The sequence below is a fragment of the Esox lucius genome, chromosome 1 (genome assembly GCF_011004845.1).
Source record: "Esox lucius isolate fEsoLuc1 chromosome 1, fEsoLuc1.pri, whole genome shotgun sequence".
Taxonomy (NCBI): Eukaryota; Metazoa; Chordata; class Actinopteri; order Esociformes; family Esocidae; genus Esox; species Esox lucius.
Window position 1 is genome coordinate 41017600 of NC_047569.1, and position 26369 is coordinate 41043968.

At 45.7% G+C, this 26369-nt stretch overlaps 1 protein-coding gene across 2 annotated transcripts in view; it reads left to right on the forward strand.

Moving 5' to 3' along the window:
• tenm4 (teneurin transmembrane protein 4) overlaps positions 1–26369 on the forward strand; it is a 276917-nt gene that overhangs the window by 165745 nt on the left and 84803 nt on the right. The window contains exons 13-17 of one of the 2 annotated variants that reach the window (XM_013135886.4): positions 1136–1336; positions 12168–12353; positions 14494–14520; positions 20522–20668; positions 23593–23809. In XM_013135886.4, the coding sequence (XP_012991340.2) occupies positions 1136–1336; positions 12168–12353; positions 14494–14520; positions 20522–20668; positions 23593–23809 (778 nt within the window). The remainder of the gene's footprint in view (positions 1–1135; positions 1337–12167; positions 12354–14493; positions 14521–20521; positions 20669–23592; positions 23810–26369) is intronic. The other variant, XM_029120114.2, reaches the window with a different exon arrangement.

A 26369-nucleotide genomic window follows, 5' to 3' on the forward strand; every position in this document is an offset into this window, starting at 1 on the left:
CAGAGCTGGTTTAGGTTATTAACATTACAGCGCTACGGAGGAGCTGTGCATCCAGAATGCTGGAACATTAGGCATCTTCCTCTTCTCTTTTCCCATTTTCGTCTCCCACCCACACACACTTGTCTCCTCCTTCTGACAAGCTGGCCTGTACCATGCCAGTTAAAAGGCTTTATACGAGGAAATTAGGAATAACGTTTTAAAATCATTTCATTTATTTTAAAACTGCGACTATGTAGCTAATGCTGAGTGTACTAAATATATCACATGAAATCTAAACAACTCAGACATTCTCACATTTATAGATTTTTCTCACATTATAAAATAGTTCCCTTGGTGTTCCTGGCAGGGTTTTTTGGTTGAAGTAGAGTTAATTTTGGTCTCTTCAAGGAGACCCACAAGATCCAGAGTATAAGCTGCAGGGACCTGGGTCTGTTCCAGACTTTCAGCCAAATAGGTCATTGGTCGTTAAAGGAATTATGAGTTGAAATTCAAACTAACATTCCTCAGTTTAAAATTATAATACAAATGCACTTGTCTTTGGCTTTGGTCCAGCACTTCCAATCGAAGGGAGAGCCTTTTATTTTAGGGATAAAAATAATATTTTCCATTCTTTGCAATTTGTAAAATGTTAAACGGATCAATAACGCCAGATTGGTCTTTGATGATTTAGATAGGTTTTAAATGTATAACTGGGGGTCCTGGGAATCTGGGGGAATCCCTTGTTGTGTCATGAACGCATGTTTCTTTGAAGGCTTCCCTTCTCCACACATCTCATGTATTAAGCCCTCGCACTGATGCTACCTGGCTGACCGTCTCTCTGACTGTCCCTCTGACTGGCTGTCTCTCTGACTGTCCATCTGTTTGGCTGTCTCTCTGACTGTCCATCTGACTGGCTGTCTCTCTGACTGTCCATCTGACTGGCTGTCTCTCTGACTGTCCCTCTGACTGGCTGTCTCTCTGACTGTCCATCTGAATGGCTGTCTCTGTGGCTCTCAAACTGCCTGTATCTCTGTCTTATGACAAATGCCTGTCTATTTGTCTCTTTGTCTTGCTGTCTTTCTGGCTGCCTGTCTCTTTGGCTGCCTGTCCCTCTGTGTGATTGTCTGTAACTCCTCTCCTTCTTCGTCTCTCCCAGTGGACTGCCTGGACCCTACATGCTCTGGGCGGGGGGTTTGTGTGCAAGGGGAGTGCCACTGCTTTGTGGGCTGGGGCGGGGCAGGGTGCGAAAGCACCCGGGCTTCCTGCATGGACCAGTGTTCTGGACACGGAGCCTTCCTGACAGACACCGGAACCTGCAGCTGTGACCCCAGCTGGACCGGACATGACTGCTCCACAGGTCAGTGGTTGAAAAGAACCGTTATCTATGATGGCTACGTTTATGTAAATGATATACTGCATCTGCATAAATAATCCAATTACTAGCACAATGTTTCCCCAATCCTGGTCCTGGAAACCCCAAAAGGTGCAAAGTGGTAGGGCAACATGTGAATCAGGTGTGTGAGTGGTAGGGCAACATGTGAATCAGGTGTGTGAGTGGTAGGGTAACATGTGAATCAGGTGTGTGAGTGGTAGGGCAACATGTGAATCAGGTGTGTGAGTGGTAGGGTAACATTTGAATCAGGTGTGTGAGTGGTAGGGCAACATTTGAATCAGGTGTGTGAGTGGTAGGGTAACATTTGAATCAGGTGTGTGAGTGGTAGGGCAACATTTGAATCAGGTGTGTGAGTGGTAGGGCAGCATTTGAATCAGGTGTGTGAGTGGTAGGGTAACATTTGAATCAGGTGTGTGAGTGGTAGGGCAACATTTGAATCAGGTGTGTGAGTGGTAGGGCAACATTTGAATCAGGTGTGTGAGTGGTAGGGCAACATTTGAATCAGGTGTGTGAGTGGTAGGGTAACATTTGAATCAGGTGTGTGAGTGGTAGGGCAACATTTGAATCAGGTGTGTGAGTGGTAGGGTAACATTTGAATCAGGTGTGTGAGTGGTAGGGCAACATTTGAATCAGGTGTGTGAGTGGTAGGGCAACATTTGAATCAGGTGTGTGAGTGGTAGGGTAACATTTGAATCAGGTGTGTGAGTGGTAGGGCAACATTTGAATCAGGTGTGTGAGTGGTAGGGCAGCATTTGAATCAGGTGTGTGAGTGGTAGGGTAACATTTGAATCAGGTGTGTGAGTGGTAGGGCAACATTTGAATCAGGTGTGTGAGTGGTAGGGTAACATTTGAATCAGGTGTGTGAGTGGTAGGGCAACATTTGAATCAGGTGTGTGAGTGGTAGGGTAACATTTGAATCAGGTGTGTGAGTGGTAGGGCAACATTTGAATCAGGTGTGTGAGTGGTAGGGTAACATGTGAATCAGGTGTGTGAGTGGTAGGGCAACATGTGAATCAGGTGTGTGAGTGGTAGGGTAACATTTGAATCAGGTGTGTGAGTGGTAGGGCAACATTTGAATCAGGTGTGTGAGTGGTAGGGTAACATTTGAATCAGGTGTGTGAGTGGTAGGGCAACATTTGAATCAGGTGTGTGAGTGGTAGGGCAGCATTTGAATCAGCTGTGTGAGTGGTAGGGTAACATTTGAATCAGGTGTGTGAGTGGTAGGGCAACATTTGAATCAGGTGTGTGAGTGGTAGGGTAACATTTGAATCAGGTGTGTGAGTGGTAGGGCAACATTTGAATCAGGTGTGTGAGTGGTAGGGTAACATTTGAATCAGGTGTGTGAGTGGTAGGGCAACATTTGAATCAGGTGTGTGAGTGGTAGGGCAACATTTGAATCAGGTGTGTGAGTGGTAGGGTAACATTTGAATCAGGTGTGTGAGGGGTAGGGCAACATTTGAATCAGGTGTGTGAGTGGTAGGGCAACATTTGAATCAGGTGTGTGAGTGGTAGGGCAACATTTGAATCAGGTGTGTGAGTGGTAGGGTAACATTTGAATCAGGTGTGTGAGTGGTAGGGTAACATTTGAATCAGGTGTGTGAGTGGTAGGGCAACATTTGAATCAGGTGTGTGAGTGGTAGGGCAGCATTTGAATCAGGTGTGTGAGTGGTAGGGTAACATTTGAATCAGGTGTGTGAGTGGTAGGGCAACATTTGAATCAGGTGTGTGAGTGGTAGGGCAACATTTGAATCAGGTGTGTGAGTGGTAGGGTAACATTTGAATCAGGTGTGTGAGTGGTAGGGCAACATTTGAATCAGGTGTGTGAGTGGTAGGGTAACATTTGAATCAGGTGTGTGAGTGGTAGGGTAACATGTGAATCAGGTGTGTGAGTGGTAGGGCAACATTTGAATCAGGTGTGTGAGTGGTAGGGTAACATTTGAATCAGGTGTGTGAGTGGTAGGGCAACATTTGAATCAGGTGTGTGAGTGGTAGGGTAACATTTGAATCAGGTGTGTGAGTGGTAGGGTAACATGTGAATCAGGTGTGTGAGTGGTAGGGCAACATTTGAATCAGGTGTGTGAGTGGTAGGGTAACATTTGAATCAGGTGTGTGAGTGGTAGGGTAACATTTGAATCAGGTGTGTGAGTGGTAGGGTGAAAACAAAAACGTGCACCCCCTGGGATCCCCAGGACCAGGATTGGGAAACACTGACAAAGCAGATTGAATTCTTCATATCCTGTCCATCAACCACATGGGACTGTAGATATGAATCAGAATCAGGTCAAATGTCCTTTAGCCATGGGACTGTAGATATTAATCAGAATCAGGTCAAATGTCCTTTAGCCATGGGACTGTAGATATTAATCAGAATCAGGTCGAATGTCCTTTAGCCATGGGACTGTAGATATGAATCAGAATCAGGTCAAATGTCCTTTAGCCATGGGACTGTAGATATTAATCAGAATCAGGTCGAATGTCCTTTATCCGTGGGACTGGAGATATGAATCAGAATCAGATTGAATGTCCTTTATCCGTCGGACTGGAGATATGAATCAGAATCAGATTGAATGTCCTTTATCCACATGGGAGATATGAATCAGAATCAGGTTCACTGTCCTTTATCCACATGGGAGATATGAATCAGAATCAGGTTCACTGTCCTTTATCCACATGGGAGATATGAATCAGAATCAGGTTCACTGTCCTTTATCCACATGGGAGATATGAATCAGAATCAGGTTCACTGTCCTTTATCCACATGGGAGATATGAATCAGCCCACACATGAATACATCAAGCCAATAGGTAGATCCCTTTCTGTGTTCTACTTGCTCAACATGTTTTACTAAAGTATGACTCAACATTACAATGGTGCATGTCAAGAGGCTTTGATCCATGTTGATGTTCTGAACACATCCTACTGCGGAAGGAATGATTCAACATCAGACTACAGAGATTTCTCCTGGGGCTAATCTTATTCCTCTCTACAAGCCTGTCAGCCCATCAACTCTGGATGAAAATTTACAAATACCCACATCCCACATCCAGAAACCCACACACACACACACACACACAAGCACACAGACACACACGCACACCACCCCCCCCCACACACACAGACCCGCCCCACCACACACACACTCACCCCACACACACAGACACCCACGCACACACATACCCTCCCCGACACACAGACACAAAGAGTGAAGGGAGAGCCTTGAATCATACACCACCATTTAAATCTGAGTCTTCCAGACAACCTATCACCCCAGTGGGAGGGGCCATGACCATCCTATCAGGGACGGGGGTGTTGTGAAGGTCTGTGCCAGGCAGTGAGGATATGCTAGCATGGCCACCCAGAATAAAACTTAATCACAGCACAGTGGTGCTCATTCATTAAACCTCAGAAAATATCTCAGATTCTAACGTTGAGAGAGTCTTACACTGATCTGTAAGTGTGATTCACGAAACCGTCGCACCTGGTCGAAATGAGCGTAGATGTCATCACAGATTGATAAATCGTAAAAAAGCCGGGGACGTGAGAATGCGCTGAACCGTCCTTATTTACATATGACACACCCGTAATTTATGTGGGTGTGGCGATCAACAATCTATGAATTGACAGCTTTCAGCATAAATTACAGCCTAAAATGGCTAATTAACCATTCGTCATTCTCCATGACAATATCAGTGCAGTTACGGAACACTTTCCCGTCTCAGCCCAGAGCCGAAGTCCTTTAAAAGAGCACTGGTTTGTTTATCCTCTCATTAGTCACTTTAAGACCTATTAGATAATCATGATGCCAGCCACTGAAATTATAACGACCATTTATGATCTCCAAGTATGTTGATACGACCTGAGTGACTCAGGAAAAGCAAGGCAAAGCCAGTTTATTTGTCTACTGCATTACACACACAAAGGCATTTCAAACCTTAGAAACGCATGAAAATCAGAAATAAGAGAGAAATTGCAGAACAAATAATAGCCTACTGTGGTGATTCAATAGTTAATTTTGTGGTACATTTGTATGTGTGATGTTCCTTGTCATCTTATTTTATATGACCTATTATTATAACCTTAATTGTGGTTGTTGTTACTGAGGCTGTAATGATTGTTGTTTTTCGTGATTATGTCGGTCTTATTGCGAGTGTGCTCTTATTTTTTGACGTTTGTTTGCATTGTCTCTGACAAGATGTGAGTTTGATCATAAGGATACGACAAAGATAATATTGATTAATACCAGCTCTTTCAGTGACATTATTGTACAATCATTTTACGATGAAATTTGATCATACGCACATTTCATGAATGAGGGCCACTGACTCAAAGGCAGGACATATTTTCCAATGAGTTTGGTTCTGCTGATATAGACTACAGGTCCAGATCATATATTCTGCTGATATTGACTCGCTCTGGGTCTTTTTGAGACATTCTGTTGTATATTTGCCTGTGTGTTTTGGCACCTTGTCCTGTTGTAAGATCCAGCTTTTGACAGATGGTCTCGCATTGTCCTCAAAAATTCTGTGGTGCAAGATGGAATTCATGGGTGTCTGAACGCTGGCAGATTGCCCAGGTTCTCCACGTTGCCCAGGTTCTCCAGGTTGCCCAGGTTCTATACGTTGCCCAGGTTTTCCACGTTGCCCAGGTTCTCCACATTGCCCAGGTTCTCCAAATTGCCCAGGTTCTCCAGGTTGCTCACTTGAAGTAATTGAAGCAGCCACAATCCACTGTCCATCCTGTTTTAACCAATTCATCCAGTGCCGGTCAGAGAGTCAGTGGACCAGTTAGAACCGCTGGACAACAGGAAGAGTTTGTTTCATGGGTTCTGATGTGAATAACGGCCTTATCTGCTCTGTCTGGTAACCGTGGTGACGGAGCTGTCACACAGTGTCTGTCCATCAATGGGTCTGGCTGGGTGGAACAGTCAGGTCCCTGCGTTCTCTCCTCCCCTGTCTCCTCCCCTCTCTTCTCTCCTCTCTTCTCCCTTCTCTCCTCCCCTCTCTCCTCCCCTCTCCTCTCTTCTCCCCTCTCTCCTCCCCTCTCTTCTCCCCTCTCTCCTCCCCTCTCTCCTCCCCTCTCTTCTCCCTTCTCTCCTTCCCTCTCCCCTCCCCCCTCTCCTCCCCCCTCTCCTCCCCTCTCTCCTCCCCTCTCTCCTCCCTGCTCTCCTCCCCTCTCTCCTCCCTGCTCTCCTCCGCTCTCTCCTACTCTCCCTCCTCCTTTCTCCCCTCCTCTCTTCCCCTTCATTCCAACTGAACAGTTGTCTCCCCGTCTGTTGGGGTACAGTACATGTCCATGTTCCATTAGTATGGCCACTGCTGTTAAAGTAATCTGTCTCTGTGTCTCTCTGTGTGAATGTGTGTGTGTGTGTGTGGGTGTCTGTGTGTGTTTGTGTGTGTGTGTGTCTGTGTGTGTGTGTGTGTGTCTCTGTGTGTGTTTGTGTGTGTGTGTCTGTGTGTGTAGGTGTGTGTGTGTGTGTGTGTGTCTCTGTGTGTGTGTGTGTGTGTTTGTGGCTGTGTGGCCATTTTGTTGTTTTCTTGGCATGTTCTAATAAATTAGACATCATGGATTAATAATAATAATAATAATAATAACTTTATTTGAATAGCACTTTTAAATGTTTCATGTACTGTATATATACATGAACTGCCACCTTAACGTGGGGTTTGAGTACCCGAGTGACCCTAGGAGCTATGTTGTCTGGGGCTATATGCTCCTGGTAGGGTCTCCCAAGGCAAACAGGTCCTAGGTGACAGGTCAGACTAAGAGCGGTTCAAAACCCTTTAATGATGAGAAAAATTTTGAGGTCCGTGACGTCGCCCGGAATGGCGCAGCCGGGGCCCCACCCTGGAGCCAGGCCCAGGGTTGGGGCTCGTATGCGAGTGCCTGGTGGTCGGGCCTTTCCCCATGGGGCCCAGCCGGGCTCAGCCCGAATGAGTGACATGGGGCCGCCCTCCCGTGGGCTCACCACCTGCAGGAGGGACCATAAGGGGCCGGTGCAGAGAGGATCGGGCGGCAGTCGAAGACGAGGGCCTAGAAAACCCAATCCCTGGACACGGAAACTGAAAAGGCAGTGCAGAGTACCCAACCTTCTTGGAGTCTCTGGGAGGGGTGCTGGAAAGTGCTTCGACTGGGGACTCCTGGAGGGGCGTGATTGGGAGGAACAGCCCCCCTGATCTGAACCCGAGCGGTGTTCAGTTATTGGACTTCTGTGCAAGTCATAGTTTGTCCATAACAAACACCATGTTCAAGCATAAGGGTGTCCATCAGTGCACGTGGCACCAGGACACCCTAGGCCGTAGGTCGATGATCGACTTTGTTGTCGTTTCATCTGACCTGCGGCCGTATGTCTTGGACACTTGGGTGAAGAGAGGGGCGGAGCTGTCAACTGATCACCACCTGATGGTGAGTTGGATCCGATGGCGGGGGAGGAAGCTGGACAGACTCGGCAGGCCCAAGCGTACTGTAAGGATCTGCTGGGATTGTCTGGCCGAGTCTCCTGTCAGAGAGATCTTTAACTCCCACCTCCGGCAGAGCTTCGACTGGATCCCGAGGGAGGCTGGAGATATTGAGTCCGAGTGGACCATGTTCTCCACCGCCATTGTCGAAGCGGCCGCTCGGAGCTGTGGCCGTTAGGTCTCCGGTGCCTGTCGAGGCGGCAATCCCCGAACCCGGTGGTGGACACCGGAAGTAAGGGATGCCGTCCAGCTGAAGAAGGAGTCCTATCAGGACTGGTTGGCTTGTGGGACTCCTGAGGCAGCTGACGGGTACCGACAGGCCAAGCGGACTGCAGCCCGGGTGGTTGTGGAGGCAAAAACTCGGGCCTGGGAGGAGTTCGGTGAGGCCATGGAGAAGGACTATCGGCTGGCCTCGAAGAGATTCTGGCAAACCATCCGGCGCCTCAGGAGAGGGAAACAGTGCCCTACCAACGCTGTTTACAGTAGAGGTGGGCAGCTGTTGACCTCAACTGGGGATGTCGTCGGGCGGTGGATGGAGTACTTTGAGGATCTCCTCAATCCCGCCGTCACGTCTTCCATTGAGGAAGCAGAGGATGAGGGCTCAGAGGTGGACTCATCCATCACCCGGGCTGAAGTCACAGAGGTAGTCAAGAAACTCCTCGGTGGCAAGGCACCGGGGGTGGATGAGATCCGCCCTGAGTACCTCAAGTCTCTGGATGTTGTGGGGCTGTCTTGGTTGACACGCCTGTGCAACATCGGGTGGCGGTCGGGGACAGTGCCTCTGGGATGGCAGACCAGGGTGGTGGTCCCTCTTTTTAAGAAGGGGGACTGGAGGGTGTGTTCCAACTATAGGGGGATCACACTTCTCAGCCTCCCCGGGAAAGTCTATGCCAGGGTACTGGAGAGGAGAATACGGCAGATAGTCCCTGTACGACCGAAGCAGGAGCTTGGTCCGCATTGCCGGCAGTAAGTCAGACTTGTTCCCAGTGCATGTTGGACTCCGGCAGGGCTACCCTTTGTCGCCGGTTCTGTTCATAATTTTTATGGACAGAATTTCTAGGCGCAGCCAGGGGCCGGAGGGTGTCAGGTTTGGGGACCAAAAGATTTTGTCTCTGCTCTTTGCGGATGATGTTGTCGTGTTGGCCCCTTCAAACCAGGACCTTCAGCATGCACTGGGACGGTTTGCAGCCGAGTGTGAAGCGGTGGGGATGAAAATCAGTACCTCCAAATCCGAGGCCATGGTCCATAGTCGGAAAAGGGTGGCTTGCCCACTTCAGGTTGGTGGAGAGTTCCTGCCTCAAGTGGAGGAGTTTAAGTATCTAGGGGTCTTGTTCATGAGTGAGGGAAGGATGGAACGGGAGATTGACAGACGGATCAGACGGTGCAGCTTCTGCAGTAATGTGGTCGATGTATCGGTCTGTCGTGGTGAAGAAAGAGCTGAGCCGCAAGGCGAAGCTCTCGATTTACCGGTCAATCTACGTTCCTAATCTCACCTATGGTCATGAGCTTTGGGTCATGACTGAAAGGACAAGATCCCGGATACAGGTGGCCGAAATGAGCTTTCTCCGCAGGGTGGCCGGGCAATCCCTTAGAGATAGGGTGAGAAGCTTGGTCACCCGGGAGGAGCTCAGAGTAGAGACGCTGCTCCTCCACATCGAGAGGGGTCAACTGAGGTGGCTTGGGCATCTGTTTCAGGTGCTTCCGGAACGCCTTCCTGGGAAGGTGTTCTGGGCCCGTCCCACCGGGAGGAGACCCCGGGGAAGACCTAGGACACGCTGGAGGGACTATGTCTCCCGGCTGGCCTGGGAACGCCTCGGTGTCCCCCCTGGAAGAGCTGGAGGAAGTGTCTAGGGAGAGGGAAGTCTGGGCATCTCTGCTTAGACTGCTGCCCCCGCGACCCGGCCCCTGATAAGCGGAAGAAAAAGATGATGATCATTATGTATATTATATATATTTTTTTTTTTAGTAAAGGAATATAGAATCTCAATTATTACAGTTTTGTAAAAGCTCTCTTATAAAATGTTTTTTTAGGTAAGATTTAAAAGAATGCACTGAGGTAATATCCCTGACATTCTGTGGTAGCTTGTTCAGATTGTCCAAAGCTGAAGCCCAAGATTCACCATATTTTGACTGGGGCTACTAGGTTTCAACAGTTTTGTTATGCGTAGGTAATGGAGACTTTTGGGGATAAGATTTCCATTAATTGCCAGGGTGTTGCTCCTCTTTGTAGAAACCAGTCAGGAGATCAACCCTCATTAGACATTTAAATACCTGGACAGTTTAATGAAACACATTTAAAAGAATGGACAACGTGGACAAGACTGACACATAAGCCACTTAAAGGACACTTCACATGCAATAGAATATTTATATTGATGCCGAACAATGCTAAAGTGATTTCATTGTTGGGTTTACTTTGGCATTGATTACAGTGTTATGTTGGCATTTTATCACTGTGTTGAATTAAATTGCTGCATTAATGTTGTGCTTTGAATATACAATTTACATATACCCACATAAGACAAAATTAGTTAGCCCATATATCAGAATAAGTCATTTGGCCATATGTTATATTGAGTAGTTAGCCCATATGTTATAATAAGTGGGTTTTTGCCCATGCTATATTAAGCAGTTAGGTGATATGCTATATTAAGTAGTTAAACCATATGTTATAATAAGAAGTTAGCCCATATTTACAATAGGTATTTAGCCCATACTGTATGTAATAATAAGTATTTAGCCCATATTCTTTATTAGTACGTAGCCCAAATGTTATAATGGGTATTTAGTTCATATGTTATAATAGGTATTTAGGCCATATGTTATAATAAAATGATGTATTTTTCCAGGTTTTAGTCTCAGAATGTACATTATTGATGGAGTTTGTGTTTGTGTGTTTTATTTTGCACTCTCTTGGATCCATGGCTGTGAATATTGGTGTTTGTGTGTTCACAATTTCTTTGATCTGTGCCTGTGTGTGTGTGTGTGTGTGAGTGTATCTGTGTGTGTGTTTGTGTGTGTATCTGTGTGTGTGTATGTCTGTGTGTATCTGTGTGTGTATCTGTGTCTGTGTGTGTGTGTATCTGTGTCTGTGTGTGTGTGTGTGTGTGTGCGTGTCCCAGACTACATTAAGAAGCAGTGAATAAAAAGCTGTATGGACAGACGCTCCCGCTAATTGAAAAATTGCATGTGAAATTAAGGGTATTTGCATAATTCAACAAAGCCCCTCTCTCTAATTAGCAAGAGAGAATTGTGGATTGTTCCTTTAAAGGTTGTAAAGCTGCTAATGCAATGTTCTGGTTACTGGCTGAGAGGAAGAGCTCACCCACTGCATTAGAAACACAATGCTGGAAGGGCCTGCTGCACAAACTAGTAATTAACTTATTAACTGATTTAGGGCTGGTGTCAATGTGGGCTGCTAAAGTTCAGCGTTGTGGACTCACATTGAAGGGCAATGCTACTGCGTTAGTGAAACCTGGGTTTCCAAACACTGCGTATGTCAGCTGAATTGGAACATTGGTGTCCAGTTGTTTTGAGGGCATGCTCTGTTGTAGTTCACATTGGTGTCCAGTTGTTTTGAGGGCATGCTCTGTTGTAGTTAACATTGGTGTCCAGTTGTTTTAAGGGCATGCTCTGTTGTAGTTGTACGAATGTACGAATGCGTTTAAACATTTTGGCACCCAGGTGTGATTCACAACATTTCAAATTGCTTTTTGCCCCGCTTCATCCTCACCCCGAACCCCTGCCTGACTGCCTAGCTGTGTGACTGCCTAGCTGGCTGGCTGGCACACTGACTGACTGACTTACTGTCTGTTGCTTCCATTATAAACAGATGGTAACCCACTACAAGCTCCACTTTCAATTGGCGATTTGGCAAGGAAGTGCGCTCTATAAGGAATAGAGTGGTATTTGGTAAGCTGTGATAGAGAGCTACATCTAGCTTCATTACACACGCACTCAGCCCTCTTAATTAAATGGGGCATGTGTTGCCGGTACTATGGAAGGTTCAAATTGGATTTTCTCCTAGTTTTTGGCCCCTCCTCGCAGAACAATGGGAGGAATGTGACAAAGATGGGAAAAAGGAAAAGAATCCAGGCTGCTATGGCCCCCTCAGCCCGTGTCCGTCTTTGTAATGGCCTTATTAGATTTGTATTGTCAGAAGGGATTGGCCCCCTATGAGGTGCAGGAATGCCTTTCAGTGGTCGTCAGACCAGGTAGTGGAGTGTGTCCAGCCCTTCTCTTTTCATAATAACTCCTAGTTCTGTTCTTCTTCTCGCCTCTCCTCCCCTCTCCTCCTCCTCTCCCCTCCTCCTCCTCCTCTCCTTCCCCTGTCCTGTCAGAGATCTGTGCGGCGGACTGCGGCGGCCATGGCATCTGCGTGTCGGGCACCTGTCGCTGCGACGATGGCTGGGTGGGCGCCGGGTGTGACCAGCGGGCGTGCCACCCACGATGCACTGAGCACGGAACCTGTAAGGAGGGGAGGTGTGAATGCAGCCCCGGGTGGAACGGAGAGCACTGCAGCATCGGTAGGACGAGGGGCGGGGCTCCGGTTACCAGGGGCGGGGCTCCGGGTGGGGGCTTGGCGGGTGTGTTGGTGTGTGGGGGTGGGGCATGCTTGATTTACCTCGTGCAACTCGGCGTAGCATGACCAGGTTTGCTCAGGGTTCTGACACCACTCTTCTTCATGCCTTTTAATGTGGGAATGAGCCGTGTCTTGGTTCAGTACTCCCCCCCTCCTTACGACTGGCGATTCCCAACAGGGTGGTGTTTTATTTGCTTTGTTACGAAGCAGTAGTACCGCTTGGGGGAACTGTTAGGAGAAGATCGGTTGAAGAACATTTTAGTCATTGTATTTAACGGGGCAAACTTTGTTTCCGGTCCTTGAAGACAAATATCCCTGAGTCTAGGGCACTGACTGGCAGACTTATTTAATCTGTACATTGGGTCAGATTCAGTTTATATACGCCTAGCATTGATTCTAATAGTTTTTACACCTCAATAATTCTAAATAATCTGCTACGGCCCTTTTTGGACAGCAGTAGAGGGGGTTAGGGTTCAACAGATTCAACTCTGAATCTGTGCTGCAGAGTATTCGTGCAAACAAGGTCAAGATAACTGATGGCTAACTTTCCTTTACCCCAGAAGGTTTTCCAGTGATTTGCTATTTCAAGCTTGAGACAAACTTCTCCTGCCACACGTGGTTATGCTGTTTGCGTTCGTTGAATCCACTGTGATTGCTGGGGAGTGGGAGGTAGCCCACTGCTCTGTCAGTGCTGGGTTGGTTTGACGGCAAAGACAGCCTGGGGCTTCATATGTCGTCCACTAACAGTCCATCTAGAGAGCAATGAGAGTGATGAGGAGACTGACTGGCTGGCTTCAGGTGTTACTACACTACTCTCACTTTTCTTATTCCCTCTCCACTCTCCCTGTATTCCTTCTTTATCTCCTTATATCTCTCTCTAATTATCTCTATGTCTTTCTCTCAGATAAATAGATGGAAAAGACTGACAGACAGACAGACAGAAAGAGACAGACAGACATTATACAGACATATGTCACAAGTTGTTCTCTGTTATCATCAACTATTACAAATCAAAAATAATTCTAGTTCTCAAACTCAGCCAATCAGAACTACCAATACTTCAAACAGGAAGTAGCAGCACAATAAATGACCATTTCACCTTTGTACAAAAACTCAAAGCGAAAAATAATTTGCAAACTCCCACACAGAAATGTTGAGTTCAAGTCAAAAGGTTAAAAAAAAGTCAAAATTAATAAAACATTTTTTTCATCATATTGGGAGAAAGCTCCAGCATTCTCACTTAGTATATCTGACAGGGACATGGGAAAATAGTTTTATCACCCATCTTGGAGCTGTACTGGAGCTCACAAACCAGGCCAGAGAGAACAGGGCCACAGTCAGACAGTCAGTTAATGACTTATCCAATGTGTCTACATTATTGATGTTCCTTTTATGAGGGCCATATTGCCACCCATCCACACTCTCTCCACTGGGTCACCGTCCCAAATGGCTCCTTATTCCGTAAATAGTGTACACCTCTGACCAGGACCCACGGGCTGAGGGTGATGTTCCGGACACTGCCTGAAGTATAGCTATGTTGCCTGTTCACTGTCACAATATGTTCATTTAAAAACCTCCTCGTTAGCGAGTCAGAGACGCGCTCCGTTTCCTGTGGTGCTGATAAAGTGGGAGGCGGGGCTTCCTCAGAACCTCTGACCACTTCTAATGACCTCATTGACTAGACAGGTGTTGGGAGATTAGATGTGTCTCTGCCCTTGCAGTGTCTCTGGCCTTTCTGTCAGAACAGCACAGCGGTGATATTAAACAGGCTTCTAATAAAACACTTGTGTCTCTGGTGGCTTCTGGAAAAACTCTCCGAGGTATTCTGCTGACGGCTGCAGTTGGGACACGGATTGAAATGTTCTTTTCTACACATCTTTCTCCTGCTCTGTCTTTCTCATCTCTCTCTCTCTCTCTCTCTCTCTCTCTCTCTCTCTCTCTCTGGTCTTGCGTTGGCTTGCGTGTTATTCTGCTTGTACTGCATGTGTCTGTTTGTGTCACTGCTCCGTTGTGTTGTGGTTTATACTAACACTTGGCCTCTCTGCTATTGTTCAGTCCCTAAATGTCTCTCTTATCTCCCCAAGCTCACTATCTGGATAAGGTAGTGAAAGGTACGGCACATCTTCCACCCATCCACCCACACCTCCCATCCATGTTGTACTTTGCCCTCCTCTCATTGTAGCAACTACTCTACCCAGCATTCCTCACTCACATCTACAAGCCACTCCTCCTCACCATGTACCTCCATCCCATGTCACCACCTGGAGGTGTGGTCTTATCTGGTCATCTGACTATCAGTTTACACTCAGCACACTGTGTCAGACCTGCCTGCTGAATCACACCTTTGGTTTCCCTCTTTTACTCTTCCTCCTCCTCCTCTTCCTCCTCATCCTTCCCCTCCTCTTCCTCATCCTCCTCCGCTTCCTCCTCTTCCTCTGCTTCTCCTCCTGCTCCTCCTCCTCCTCCTCCACTTCTCCTCCTGCTCCTCCTCCTCCTCCTCCTCCACTTCTCCTCCTGCTCCTACGCCACTATGAGTCCTCCCTGGGTACTTCGGGTTCTCCACGGTTCTGTTTCACGACTGTGGTCTCAAACATTTTGCTGTACAACCTGGAGGTGTCAGTCAGAATCTATTGCACATTCTAGGTTTAATTCTCTAAATATGTGCCATTGTGTTGCTTCATTTCTTTGTATTCATTCACATTTGTCAGTTGAGGTTCACCCATGCTCCTGGTAGAATGAAGTCTCTCTCTCTCTTTTTCCAGGGAAGTATAAAGAAGAGTGAGAGTATCAGGGAGTATAGAGGGAGGAGTTCAAGCGGGTGTATTCATTATGGATGATGTTCAGCTGTGTGGAATATCTGATAGGTGTCTAATTAAACAACCTGATGCTCTGGTTGGTGCAGCACAGCCAGAGGGCGGGTCTCAACGCCAGATAATGTGTCTGTCGCTCTGTTCCTGTCTCTCTCTCCCTCTCTCTCTCTTTCCTTCTCTCCCTCTTTCTCTCTGTTCCTCATGTTTTTACTTTCCCCCCCTCTTGCTCCACCTCCACTTCTCTCCCCCAGTCATCCCTCCCCTCCTCTGCCCCAGCCTGGTGGGGTTAAGTGTGTGGACATCGCGCGGTGCTCCTCCAGGGTTTTATCAGGGTCCTTTCTCTGCCAGTGGAAGGCTGAGGCGATGCCAACACCCAGCACATCTTTCTTTATCCACCCTGTTAGTAAACAGCTGATCATCAGCCGGCTCTGTGCTGATGATCCAACAAGGGCTGTTTCTCTTGAAGTTGCCAAATTCTCTCTGAGCTGGAGATTTGAACTAAGAGACTTGAACTGAGGCCCAAATGGCTCAGTGTCTCCTGTGTAGACCCCTCGTAGCCATGAGCCCAGGTCAAAAGTAGTGCGATACGTGTTTAGATTACAGTGCAGCCATGAGCCCAGGTCAAAAGTAGTGCGATACGTGTTTAGATTACAGTGCAGCCATGAGCCCAGGTCAAAAGTAGTGCGATACGTGTTTAGATTACAGTGCAGCCATGAGGTCTCAGTGATCCCTGAACAATAGGGTGTAATGTGCACTGACAACCTGTTGTCTATATGCTTGGCATTTTAGGCCAGGGCGGATGAGGCTCTGGTTAATAGGAGGGCACTATGTAGGGAGTAAGCAGCACAACCGTTTTCAGCGGTGCCAATGTAATTGAAAACAGGTTTTCTAATGATCAATTCGCCTTTTAAAATTAGAAACTTGGATTAGCAAACATAATGTGCCACTGGCATACAGGACTAATGGTTGCTGGTAATGGGCCTCTGAAAGGCTATGTAGGTATTCTATAAAAAATCTGCCATTACGCTGTATTTCTGATCATTTTATGTTAAAAAACAAGGGCATTTCTAAGTGACCCCAAACTTTTCAATGGTAATGTATACTCACCTAAAGGATTATTAGGGACACCTATTCAATTTCTCATTAATGCAATTATCTAATCAACCAATCACATGGCAGTTGTTTCAGTGCATTTAGGGGTGTGGTCCTGGTCAAGACAATCTCCTGAACTCCAAACTGAATGTCAGAATGGGAAAGAAAGGGGATTTAAGCAATTTTGAGCGTGGCCTGGTTGTTGGTGCCAGACGGGCCGGTCTGAGTATTTCACAATCTGCTCAGTTACTGGGATTTTCACGCACAGCCATTTCTAGGGTTTACAAAGAAGGGTGTGAAAAGAGAAAAACATTGAGTATGCGGCAGTCCTGTAGGCGAAAAATAACTTGTTGATGCTAGAGGTCAGAGGAGAATGGGCCGACTGATTCAAGCTGATAGAAGAGCAACTTTGACTGAAATAACCACTTGTTACAACCAAGGTATGCAGCAAAGCATTTGTGAAGCCACAACACGCACAACCTTTAGGCGGATGGGCTACAACAGCAGAAGACCCCACCGGGTACCACTCATCTCCACTACAAATAGGCAAAAGAGGCTACAATTTGCACGAGCTCACCAAAATTGGACAGTTGAAGACTGGAAGAATGTTGCCTGGTCTGATGAGTCTCGATTTCTGTTGAGACATTCAGATGGTAGAGTCAGAATTTGGCGTAAACAGAATGAGAACATGGATCCATCATGCCTTGTTACCACTGTGCAGGCTGGTGGTGGTGGTGTAATGGTGTGGGGGATGTTTTCTTGGCACACTTTAGGCCCCTTAGTGCCAATTGGGCATCGTTTAAATGCCACGGCCTACCTGAGCATTGTTTCTGACCATGTCAATCCCTTTATGACCACCATGTACCCATCCTCTGATGGCTACTTCCAGCAGGATAATGCACCATGTCACAAAGCTTGAATCATTTCAAATTGGTTTCTTGAACATGACAATGAGTTCACTGTACTGAAATGGCCCCCACAGTCACCAGATCTCAATCCAATAGAGAATCTTTAGGATGTGGTGGAATGGGAGCTTCGTGCCCTGGATGTGCATCCCACAAATCTCCATCAACTGCAGGATGCTATCTTATCAATATAGGCCAACATTTCTAAAGAATGCTTTCAGCACCTTGTTGAATCAATGCCACGTAGAATTAAGGCAGTTCTGAAGGCGAAAGGGGGTCAAACACAGTATTGGTATGGTGTTCCTAATAATCCTTTAGGTGAGTGTATATATTTGCAGTTATTTAATCATAACACTGAAAAAAACTCTTTTGTGAATCACAGTTGTCCCTCTTACCACAGAACATTGACATATTCTACATGATCAAAATGCTGTTTATTTTTTTTCCAGTCACGTTCCTCAATCATCTCCTGTTTCTCTCCCTTTTCATCTCCTCTCTGTCCCCGTTCATCTCCTCTTTCTGTCCTTGTTTATCTCCTCTGTCCCCGTTCATCTCCTCTCTGTCCCTGTTCATCTCCTCTCTGTCCCCGTTCATCTCCTCTCTGTCCCCGTTCATCTCCTCTCTGTCCCCGTTCATCTCTCATTTCTTCCAATCCATCTCCCCTTCCCTCCCCTATTATCTCCTTTTCTCTCCTCTTTCCCTCTCTCATTTCTTCTCCTGTCTTTCCCTCCTCCTTTCCTCTCCTCTCTTTCCCTCTCTCCTTTCCTCTCCTCTTTTTCCCCCAATATTTTCCTCTCCTCTCTTCTCTCCTTGCCACCACATAGCTAGTCAGGGTTTTCGATTTACTAGCTCCAGATTTTCTCTTTTCATTCTCCTCATCTTGGGACGAGTTGAATTCATAAGACAGCCGATAAAATGCTAAGAAGAGAGATAGAGAAGAAGAGAGTGGGAGATGAGCGAGAAAAGAGGAACAAATGAAAGGATGGGAAATAATCCTTTGATATGAATGTGTTCTTGAAAAGCTGAAGGCTTGAAAGAGGGAAAAACACAGACAGACCTGCAGACACAGACAGACAGGTTGTGTAATCTATGTAGAGGAGACCTTCATGTTTGCTAAGCCTTCAGAACACACACATACACACACACAGTGTTCAGTGTTTGTGTAGCAGAGATCTGCTTTGTTGACCCGTTCCTGTGCCGCGTTCAGGGTTCAGACAGACCCGTTCCTCCACAGGGTTCAGACAGACCCGTTCCTCCACAGGGTTCAGACAGACCCGTTCCTCTGCGGGGTTCAGGGTTCAGACAGACCCGTTCCTACACAGGGTTCAGACAGACCCGTTCCTCCACAGGGTTCAGACAGACCCGTTCCTCTGCGGGGTTCAGGGTTCAGACAGACCCGTTCCTCTGCGGGGTTCAGGGTTCAGACAGACCCGTTCCTCTGCGGGGTTCAGGGTTCAGACAGACCCGTTCCTCTGCGGCGTTTAGGGTTCAGACAGACCCGTTCCGCTGAGTTCTAACTCTGTGTTTCTGCTTAGCGCTACTGGACTCCTAGTGACAGTGAGAGAATGACGCGTATCTGTAGCAAGAGATTATCCTATTGATTAGTCTGGTCTGAGATTATCCTATTGATTAGTCTAGTCTGGAGAGAAACTGCTACCCTGAAGAAAGGGAGGGAAGAAAAAAATAGAAAGACAGAAGAGAAAGAGGTAGTAATAAAATAAAATCCACTAATATTTCCAGCAAGTTGTTTTGGATATTAATTAATTGTACACAATAACAAATTATATACGGTGCAATTATAATCATTAACATAAATGTGCTGGATAAAATTATTAGACTTTAGATTTAAACTATAATTTACACCCTGTGTAAGGGCAATTTTCTATAGTGTTTGTAGAACAGAGATTAGCCTGAGTCTTGAGTGGAGCACTGATCTCTATTTAGTGGACTACTTTTAACGAGGGTCTATGTGTAGTAGTGTGCTCTTTGCGAGGGGGCGATAACAATAGGCAATTTTTTTCTGTATTAATGACTGTATTGATCTGGAGCAGGAGAATCCCCGATCTCTGATAGTGCTGCTGGGCGATATGAGAAGCTTCACTAAAGGTGGATCATATTAATCACCTTCAGCTCAGCTCCATTAGAAGTGCTCCCTGACCAATTTATAAATCTTTAAGTGGCCTTAGTATTACTGAAGATATACTCTATCTGGGAAATAAATAATATCAGCGACAACAAACCCCCCCCCATAAAAGACTGAGGGGACGATGAGAAACGGAAATCGGTGGCAAAATCTGTTTTCCTCTCTGTTGTAGCGGATAGAGGATCTCTGGCTGGTAACCATAGAAGAAACCCTTTTAGTTTGGTTTTAACATTCTCATTGTAGGTTTAAGTCATTTAGCTGATGCTTTTATTCAGAGGAACGTCCAGTTAATGCCTTCATTAAGGAGCCAGGCGGAACAACATCTCAACTCAGTAGCAATAAGTCAGTTTTACTCAGCAGAGCAGCAAGCTGTAACATAAGAAGAATGTGCGTTCCTTCTAGAAGGTTCTGTTAAGAGCCATGCTCATTAGCTTGTAAATGGAATCAGTTTGATGCTATAAAGGGTTTTTCTTACATTTCTATAAATACTCATTCATTACTGTAGGGTTCCACTGGGGCTACAGCCCTGGTAAAAACCCTTTTATGTTTGTTCTTTATAGAACACAATCTGAAAAATCTGTTCTGTATAGATCCTTTTAAAGAACCTTACAAGTTTTTTTCATGTTTTATTCTGGTCTGTGATTATATTGTTTAAAGTCCACATGGGTTGTTATTGGGTTATTGAGCTGAAAACTCCGAAACAGCTGAGAATTAAAAAAAAACTGACTGATTTATTGTCCAGAAGGTTGTATAACTGGACAACATCAGAGGCAATCCTCAAATGGATTACATATGGTCAAGATCCAACACATTCTGTTAACTGGAATGATACTTTCCCTGAGAATGTAGGAAAACCCCTATGAGCAAATTTTGTCCAAAATATTGCAATTAGCTAGTAGTAAATTTTAATGATCCCTAAAAGTACAGAGAGACATTTTGAGAACAGTGAAGAAGAGAGCCCCTCAAGTGAAATCTTTGTTTCATTAAGGTTAAACATGTAACCTTCAGTCTTCATAAAGAACCCTTGAGGAACCCTCATTTTTGTATGTACATTGTCACTGTTACGAAACAAACAAACAAGCCAGCTCTACTCTTCTGTTTGTTGGTGTCTGTTCTACTTCTTTTGTGTATTTGACCCCATGTCCCCTCCTCTCTCTAACAGAAGGCTGCCCTGGTCTGTGTAATGGGAATGGCAGGTGCACCCTGGGTAATAATGGCTGGTACTGCGTGTGTCAGCTGGGCTGGAGAGGAACAGGATGTGACACGTCCATGGAGACAGGCTGCAGTGATGGCAAAGACAACGATGGAGGTAAATAACCACATAAACACTGACAATAATATCTGTGGTAAATAATAACAATGTTAAAAATTATATAATACATACTAACAATAAAGTAGTAAATAATAACAATGCTAAAAATACTATAATACATACCAAATATTACTATCATATCAGCTAGTAAGGAACAGCTGTGGTAGTACTGTGTAGAAGTCTCCAGACGGACCTGTGTGTGTTCTGGACATGGGCTGGATTACAGTTTGAGGACCCCTGGACACGGCGCTGTGTTGGAGCCTGGTTTGGGAGGCTTTTGGTGGCTCCCAACGGCTCTGTTAATCACTGCAGGCCAGGGCCAGGCACAGCCGAACCCAGCAGGACACAGGGGCCTCTGGAGGACGGACTGAACACGTGACTTTTGCAGTTACAATCTCTGTTCAGCAGACTGGTTTAGGAACCACATTCATTCACAGGGACTTGTCCGTGTTCATCACTGTGCCCGCTCTACCATCGTGTCCCTGAGAGACAGAGACAGACAGAAAGACAGAGACTGACAGAGAGAGAGAGACAGACAGACAGAAAAACAGACTGAGAGACAGAGAATGACAGACATAGACAGAGAATGACAGACTGAGAGAGACTGAGAGGCAGAGGGAGAGAAAAGTTCATAGAGAGAGAGGGTGACAGAGACAATGAAATAGATACACAACTTCATAAAAAATGTGGACGATCAAAGACAAAATACTTTCTAAACACTGTGTGTCAAGGGAAGGTGAAAATGAACAACAATTTACACTACTGCTCTATGTATGATTACAAACTAAATGCCAGGATTTTTAAAAAATCTGTTAAGAGGAAAATGTGCATTTCCTTAGGCGAAAATTTAGACAGTTGACATCGTAGCTGAATATGTCCGGGCCTGTCATTGCAAAAGAGAGACAATTACACCCATAATGTACATTTCTGGTTCAATTATTAGATTATTTGTTTTCTTTTTTTTGTACAATTCTACATGCTAATTGTATTACAGTGTTTTTGTTGTAATACTATTGCTGCCTAAGCATGATTGCTTTGGCATTTGTGGCAACCATTAGTTTATGCCAATGAAGTACCTATTTAATTGACTTGAATTGACAGAGAGAGACAGACAGACAGAGAGACAGACGGTGACAGAGACACAGACAGAGAGGCCGACGATGACAGAGAGACAGACAGAGAGACAAACAGAGAGACAGGGAGACAGACGGTGACAGAGAGAGACAGACAGAGAGAGATATGTGTAATATCTTATTTATATATTCATAATATCTAAGCTGATTCACTATCGTACCTCAGACAGCCATTAAATTACAAGTTAGAAAATGAGTGGTTCTGATGACACGGATCACATTGGCACCTACAAGACATTGCACACTATTTTCAGGGAGCCATTTTGACTCGCCAGCCCCACTTTTACAACCAGAAATCCTGGAATACATCTTTAAGAGACTTTTGAATGGGCCCAGGCAGACAGGGAGACAAAGAGAATGTTAATTAATATCCTCCCTCTGGTCTGGATAGCTGCTTCTGGTTGGTCGTAGAGGAGCTCCAGAATCCTGATGGAGAGAGATCTGATTTCCCTTGCCTTACTTATCATTTTTACCACACTAAACATAGCTTGTCTATGCTTGTCTCATGTCTTGTGTATAATGTTACCATAGTATTTAGAATGTTTTAATTGTATCTTTGGCACTGGTGTTTATTATACTTTTTTTTGTAGACAAATGTTTCTGATGCAAATGAAGCCCTTTAAATTTAATTGGAAGAGAGACAGAGAGAGAAAGAGAGAGAGAGACCACTAGAGACAAAGAGAGACAGAGAAAAAGAGAGATACAACTAGATAGAAAGAGAAAGAGAGAGAGAGAGAGAGAGAGAGAAAGAGAGAAAAAAGAGAGTAAAAAAATAAAAAAGATTCCTTTAATTAGACATCTACATCACATCAAGAAGTCCTCACCCACCCCCATAAAAACACATGGTGTGCTGCCAAAACATTTACATCCATCTGACACCATATACAAATACACACCTCAACACCAACTACAATCAGACCTCAAACCCCTTCTGTACAACCACACTGACAGCTCCCCCAAGTCCCCAAACCCCCTAAAACTCAAACATATCCCTAAGGCGTGCAGAGACCATCCCCCTAAATAATAACACAGAGTCTGTACCCCCGAACCCCCAGACCCGGCTCCTCTTTGTCAACCAAACAGACACATTTATCCTTCTCGCCTCTTGAAAACCTAGGTCCCATCACAAACATCTCTAAACAAAATGCCAACCCCAACTTCACACACACAGAGAGACAGAGGGCGGGGCAAACAGCTTCACACACACAGAGAGACAGTGGGCGGGGCAAACAGCTTCACACACACAGAGAGACAGCAGGTGGGGCAAACAGATTGAGAGACAGGGAGACATCAGCTGGTTCTGGAGAGCTTTGTTATTTTGCTGCTGAGTAGGAAGTAGAGGAGCGCTGCAGCGTAGAAGTGCAGTGTTTATCCCCCCACCTCACCCTGCACACAACATGGTTTTAAATCCCAAACACCCTTGGCCTTTGATGTCTTCATATCTTCCTGGGGGTTATGAGGGTTAATTTTTCCATCCCGGATTCCAGGTGTAGAGCTGTTGTAGGAATGTGTTGAGATGTGGATGTGGATGTGGAGAACAGGAAGAGACATGGATGAAGATAAAGTCAACCTGGACCACAGGCCTGAACTGTATCTCACCTCTGGAATTGGATGTCAGACTAGACAGGAGAAGCTGGGTTTGGAAACAGAGATCAGATACCATCACTTCTATTCTCATGTGACCTGAGCGTCATATCGACTGGTTTCATATGAACTGGACATCATAACGACCAATATTTTACTCACTTGGGAGCATAACTACAGGAGGTGTGTTTGTGTTCTCTGCAGATGGCTTGGTGGACTGTATGGACCCTGACTGCTGCTTCCAGGCCTCCTGTCAGACCACCTCTCTGTGCCTGGGTTCCCCCGACCCCCTGGACATCATCCAGGAGACCCAGCTCTCCACCGGCCAGAACAACCTCCAGTCCTTCTACGACCGTGTTCGCTTCTTGGTGGGCCGGGACAGCACCCACGTCATCCTGGGAGCCAACCCGTTTGACGGCAGGTGAGCAGCTGTCAAACCCACGCAAACACTTGACGGGTGGACCCCCTATCATGACCCAGTCCATTCTGGGCTTTAGTCACGGCCGGGTGGTTAGAGGTTAGAGTCTCTCACAACTAACCCAAAGGTTTCTGGAACAAGTGAGTTGACAAGGTTTAACATTGGTTGCTCTGCCCTTTGAGCAAGACAGAATCTGATATTGCTCTTTGTAGAGGACAGTTGTCCTTGTGGACACAGTTTTTGAGCACCAGTTAACGATGTCATCCTTCCATTTCATCCCAGTGACCTGCTAAGCTGACGTTTGGTCTCAGTTGTGCGATCAGTTGACACCAGTCCACTACACTGCTGTGGGTGTCTTGATCTGTACTAGGGATGGGCATGGATAGTCGAATATCCAAAACATTTTAGTATTAAAGTACTTGTTTGTGTATTACATTTTGTGCCACATTTTTTTTTTTACATAGCCATTATGTTATTTTCTGGTTGAAATATACAGACCTGAATGTTATTTCTAGTTCTGTAGCCGCGTTTTGCCTGTCTACCGCACAGTCTCCTCCATATGCGCCCTCGCTCTTTTTTCACACAAATGTCCATTTAGAGAATGTTCATGGGAACTACATCCATTCCATTGCTCGTTATGTAGTTGCACTCATGTTGTATCGGTAGTATTTAAAAACATGCGTTCGGTTGACCGAATACTATTCGAATAGTAAAATATTGTCCAACGCACATCCCTAGGCTGTACTACAATGGAGTACTGAATTGATCTGATCTGTTTAACCATACATAACCGGGATACCTTTTAAGTTGTCTTTGTCAGATGTGGGAAAGTCCATGGGATCAGGCTTAGTTAATGAGGAGAAAGGAGGCGATCTCTGCTAACATCCCATTCAGGCGTTACAGCCTCATATCCAGGATGTGTTCTGGAGAGTTCTAGAGGGATGCATCAGAGGCCTTCGTCTCATCCTCCGGAGGCCCTGATCAGGTGACGTGCCGATGAATGGGAGACGCGCCTCGCACGGCTTTTCACATCAGAGGGAGAGGCTGTCACCATAGACACCGTAAACCCAAATGATTCTTCTGCCTCAATCCCTTTTATTTCTTCTCCTGTCTTCTGCTTGGTCTCCCCCTCTTCCCTCACCCTTCATCTCTAATCGCTACTGAGACTCAGCGTCACCTTATTTGCATCTCGCCTGTTCTCATCCCACTTCATTATCATCCCCCTGGAAATGAAGATAAAAGGGAAATAGGAATGTAAATAGTTAAATGAAATACTTTGAGTTATTCTTTTGTTCTTGCTTTCATGAAATGTAGGGAAATAACACCAAAGACGAAAACGAGGATGATATCAAAAGATTACTTTTTCAACTAACAAATATGTAATTTTTATGGTGTAGTTCATTGTATTTAATTCATTTTGCTGTTGTATATCCTTAAAGTTAAGAAGATACTTTGCTCCTGATATAGAAACAGATGTTTAGAATTGTTGGTGTTTAAGAGGGATAATTTATTTGGCTATAATTGCCTGCATGTCGTATTGGCTGGTTCTAAGTCTGTAGATAGAGAAATGGAGAAAGAAACTGACAGAGACATAAAGAGATTTTGGTTGAGTTCCTTTGTGTACCTTTGCAAAGTGTCAGTCTGATCAACCCATCTGTTCCTCCTATTTTTTCAAATGTGTTTATTTCAGAGCAATAATATTTTTATGTTTGAATATTTTTCCCACACTCTAAACATTACATAACAGCTGTAGATTTAAACATGTTCGACCTTTGACCCTGAGCAGTTATTTAAATGTCATGAATCACACCATCTGACTTAATACTTATGATAAGTAAGGATGCACATTTTGTAGAACAAAAACCCTGACAGAATGATGTGACTCTCTGTCAGTAACATTTAGGCCTGCTCAGAGTTCTTCTTCATTGAAAAGGTTCTCTGTTCTCCCCCAAGAAAGTGGGATCATTAATAAATAAAGTCTGAGAACCCCAAGCCTAACGCCGAGCTGCCGGATGAGATTGGAGACCTCGGCTCACCTAAAAATATCATCCGTGGTCTATTATTCATACACGGTAGTCATCCCCGCCCCCTGACGGATGAAAGTGGTTTTGACAGCGGGGCATGTGTCCTAAACGACTGCACTATCCCCATAGTGCACTCCCTACCCACAGGCTCTGGTCAAGGCTAGTGCACTACAGGGAACATGATGTCATTTGGGACACTGTCAGGGGCTCTGGGCTGGCCGGATGGCCTTGTGGGTACCTTCAGCACTGACGGCCAGTTGTAGATCATTCTGGTCACCAGATCATGTTCCTATTGATCCGGGAACCAGTTCCGGGCGCTAAGGTTTATGGGACAGTGTGTTACAATGCTCCGTCTGATGTCTTTCGGATCACTACACAAACACACATGCACAGTATGCTACTACAAGACATGCTGCAGAAGGGCTGCCGAATAGAGGGACCGGCACTCTGCCCTGGTAGAGCTGAGTAGAACAGGACCGAGTGGAACATGATGGAGGCGAAAAGACTACGGCAGAATAGAACACGGTAAAGCAGAACAA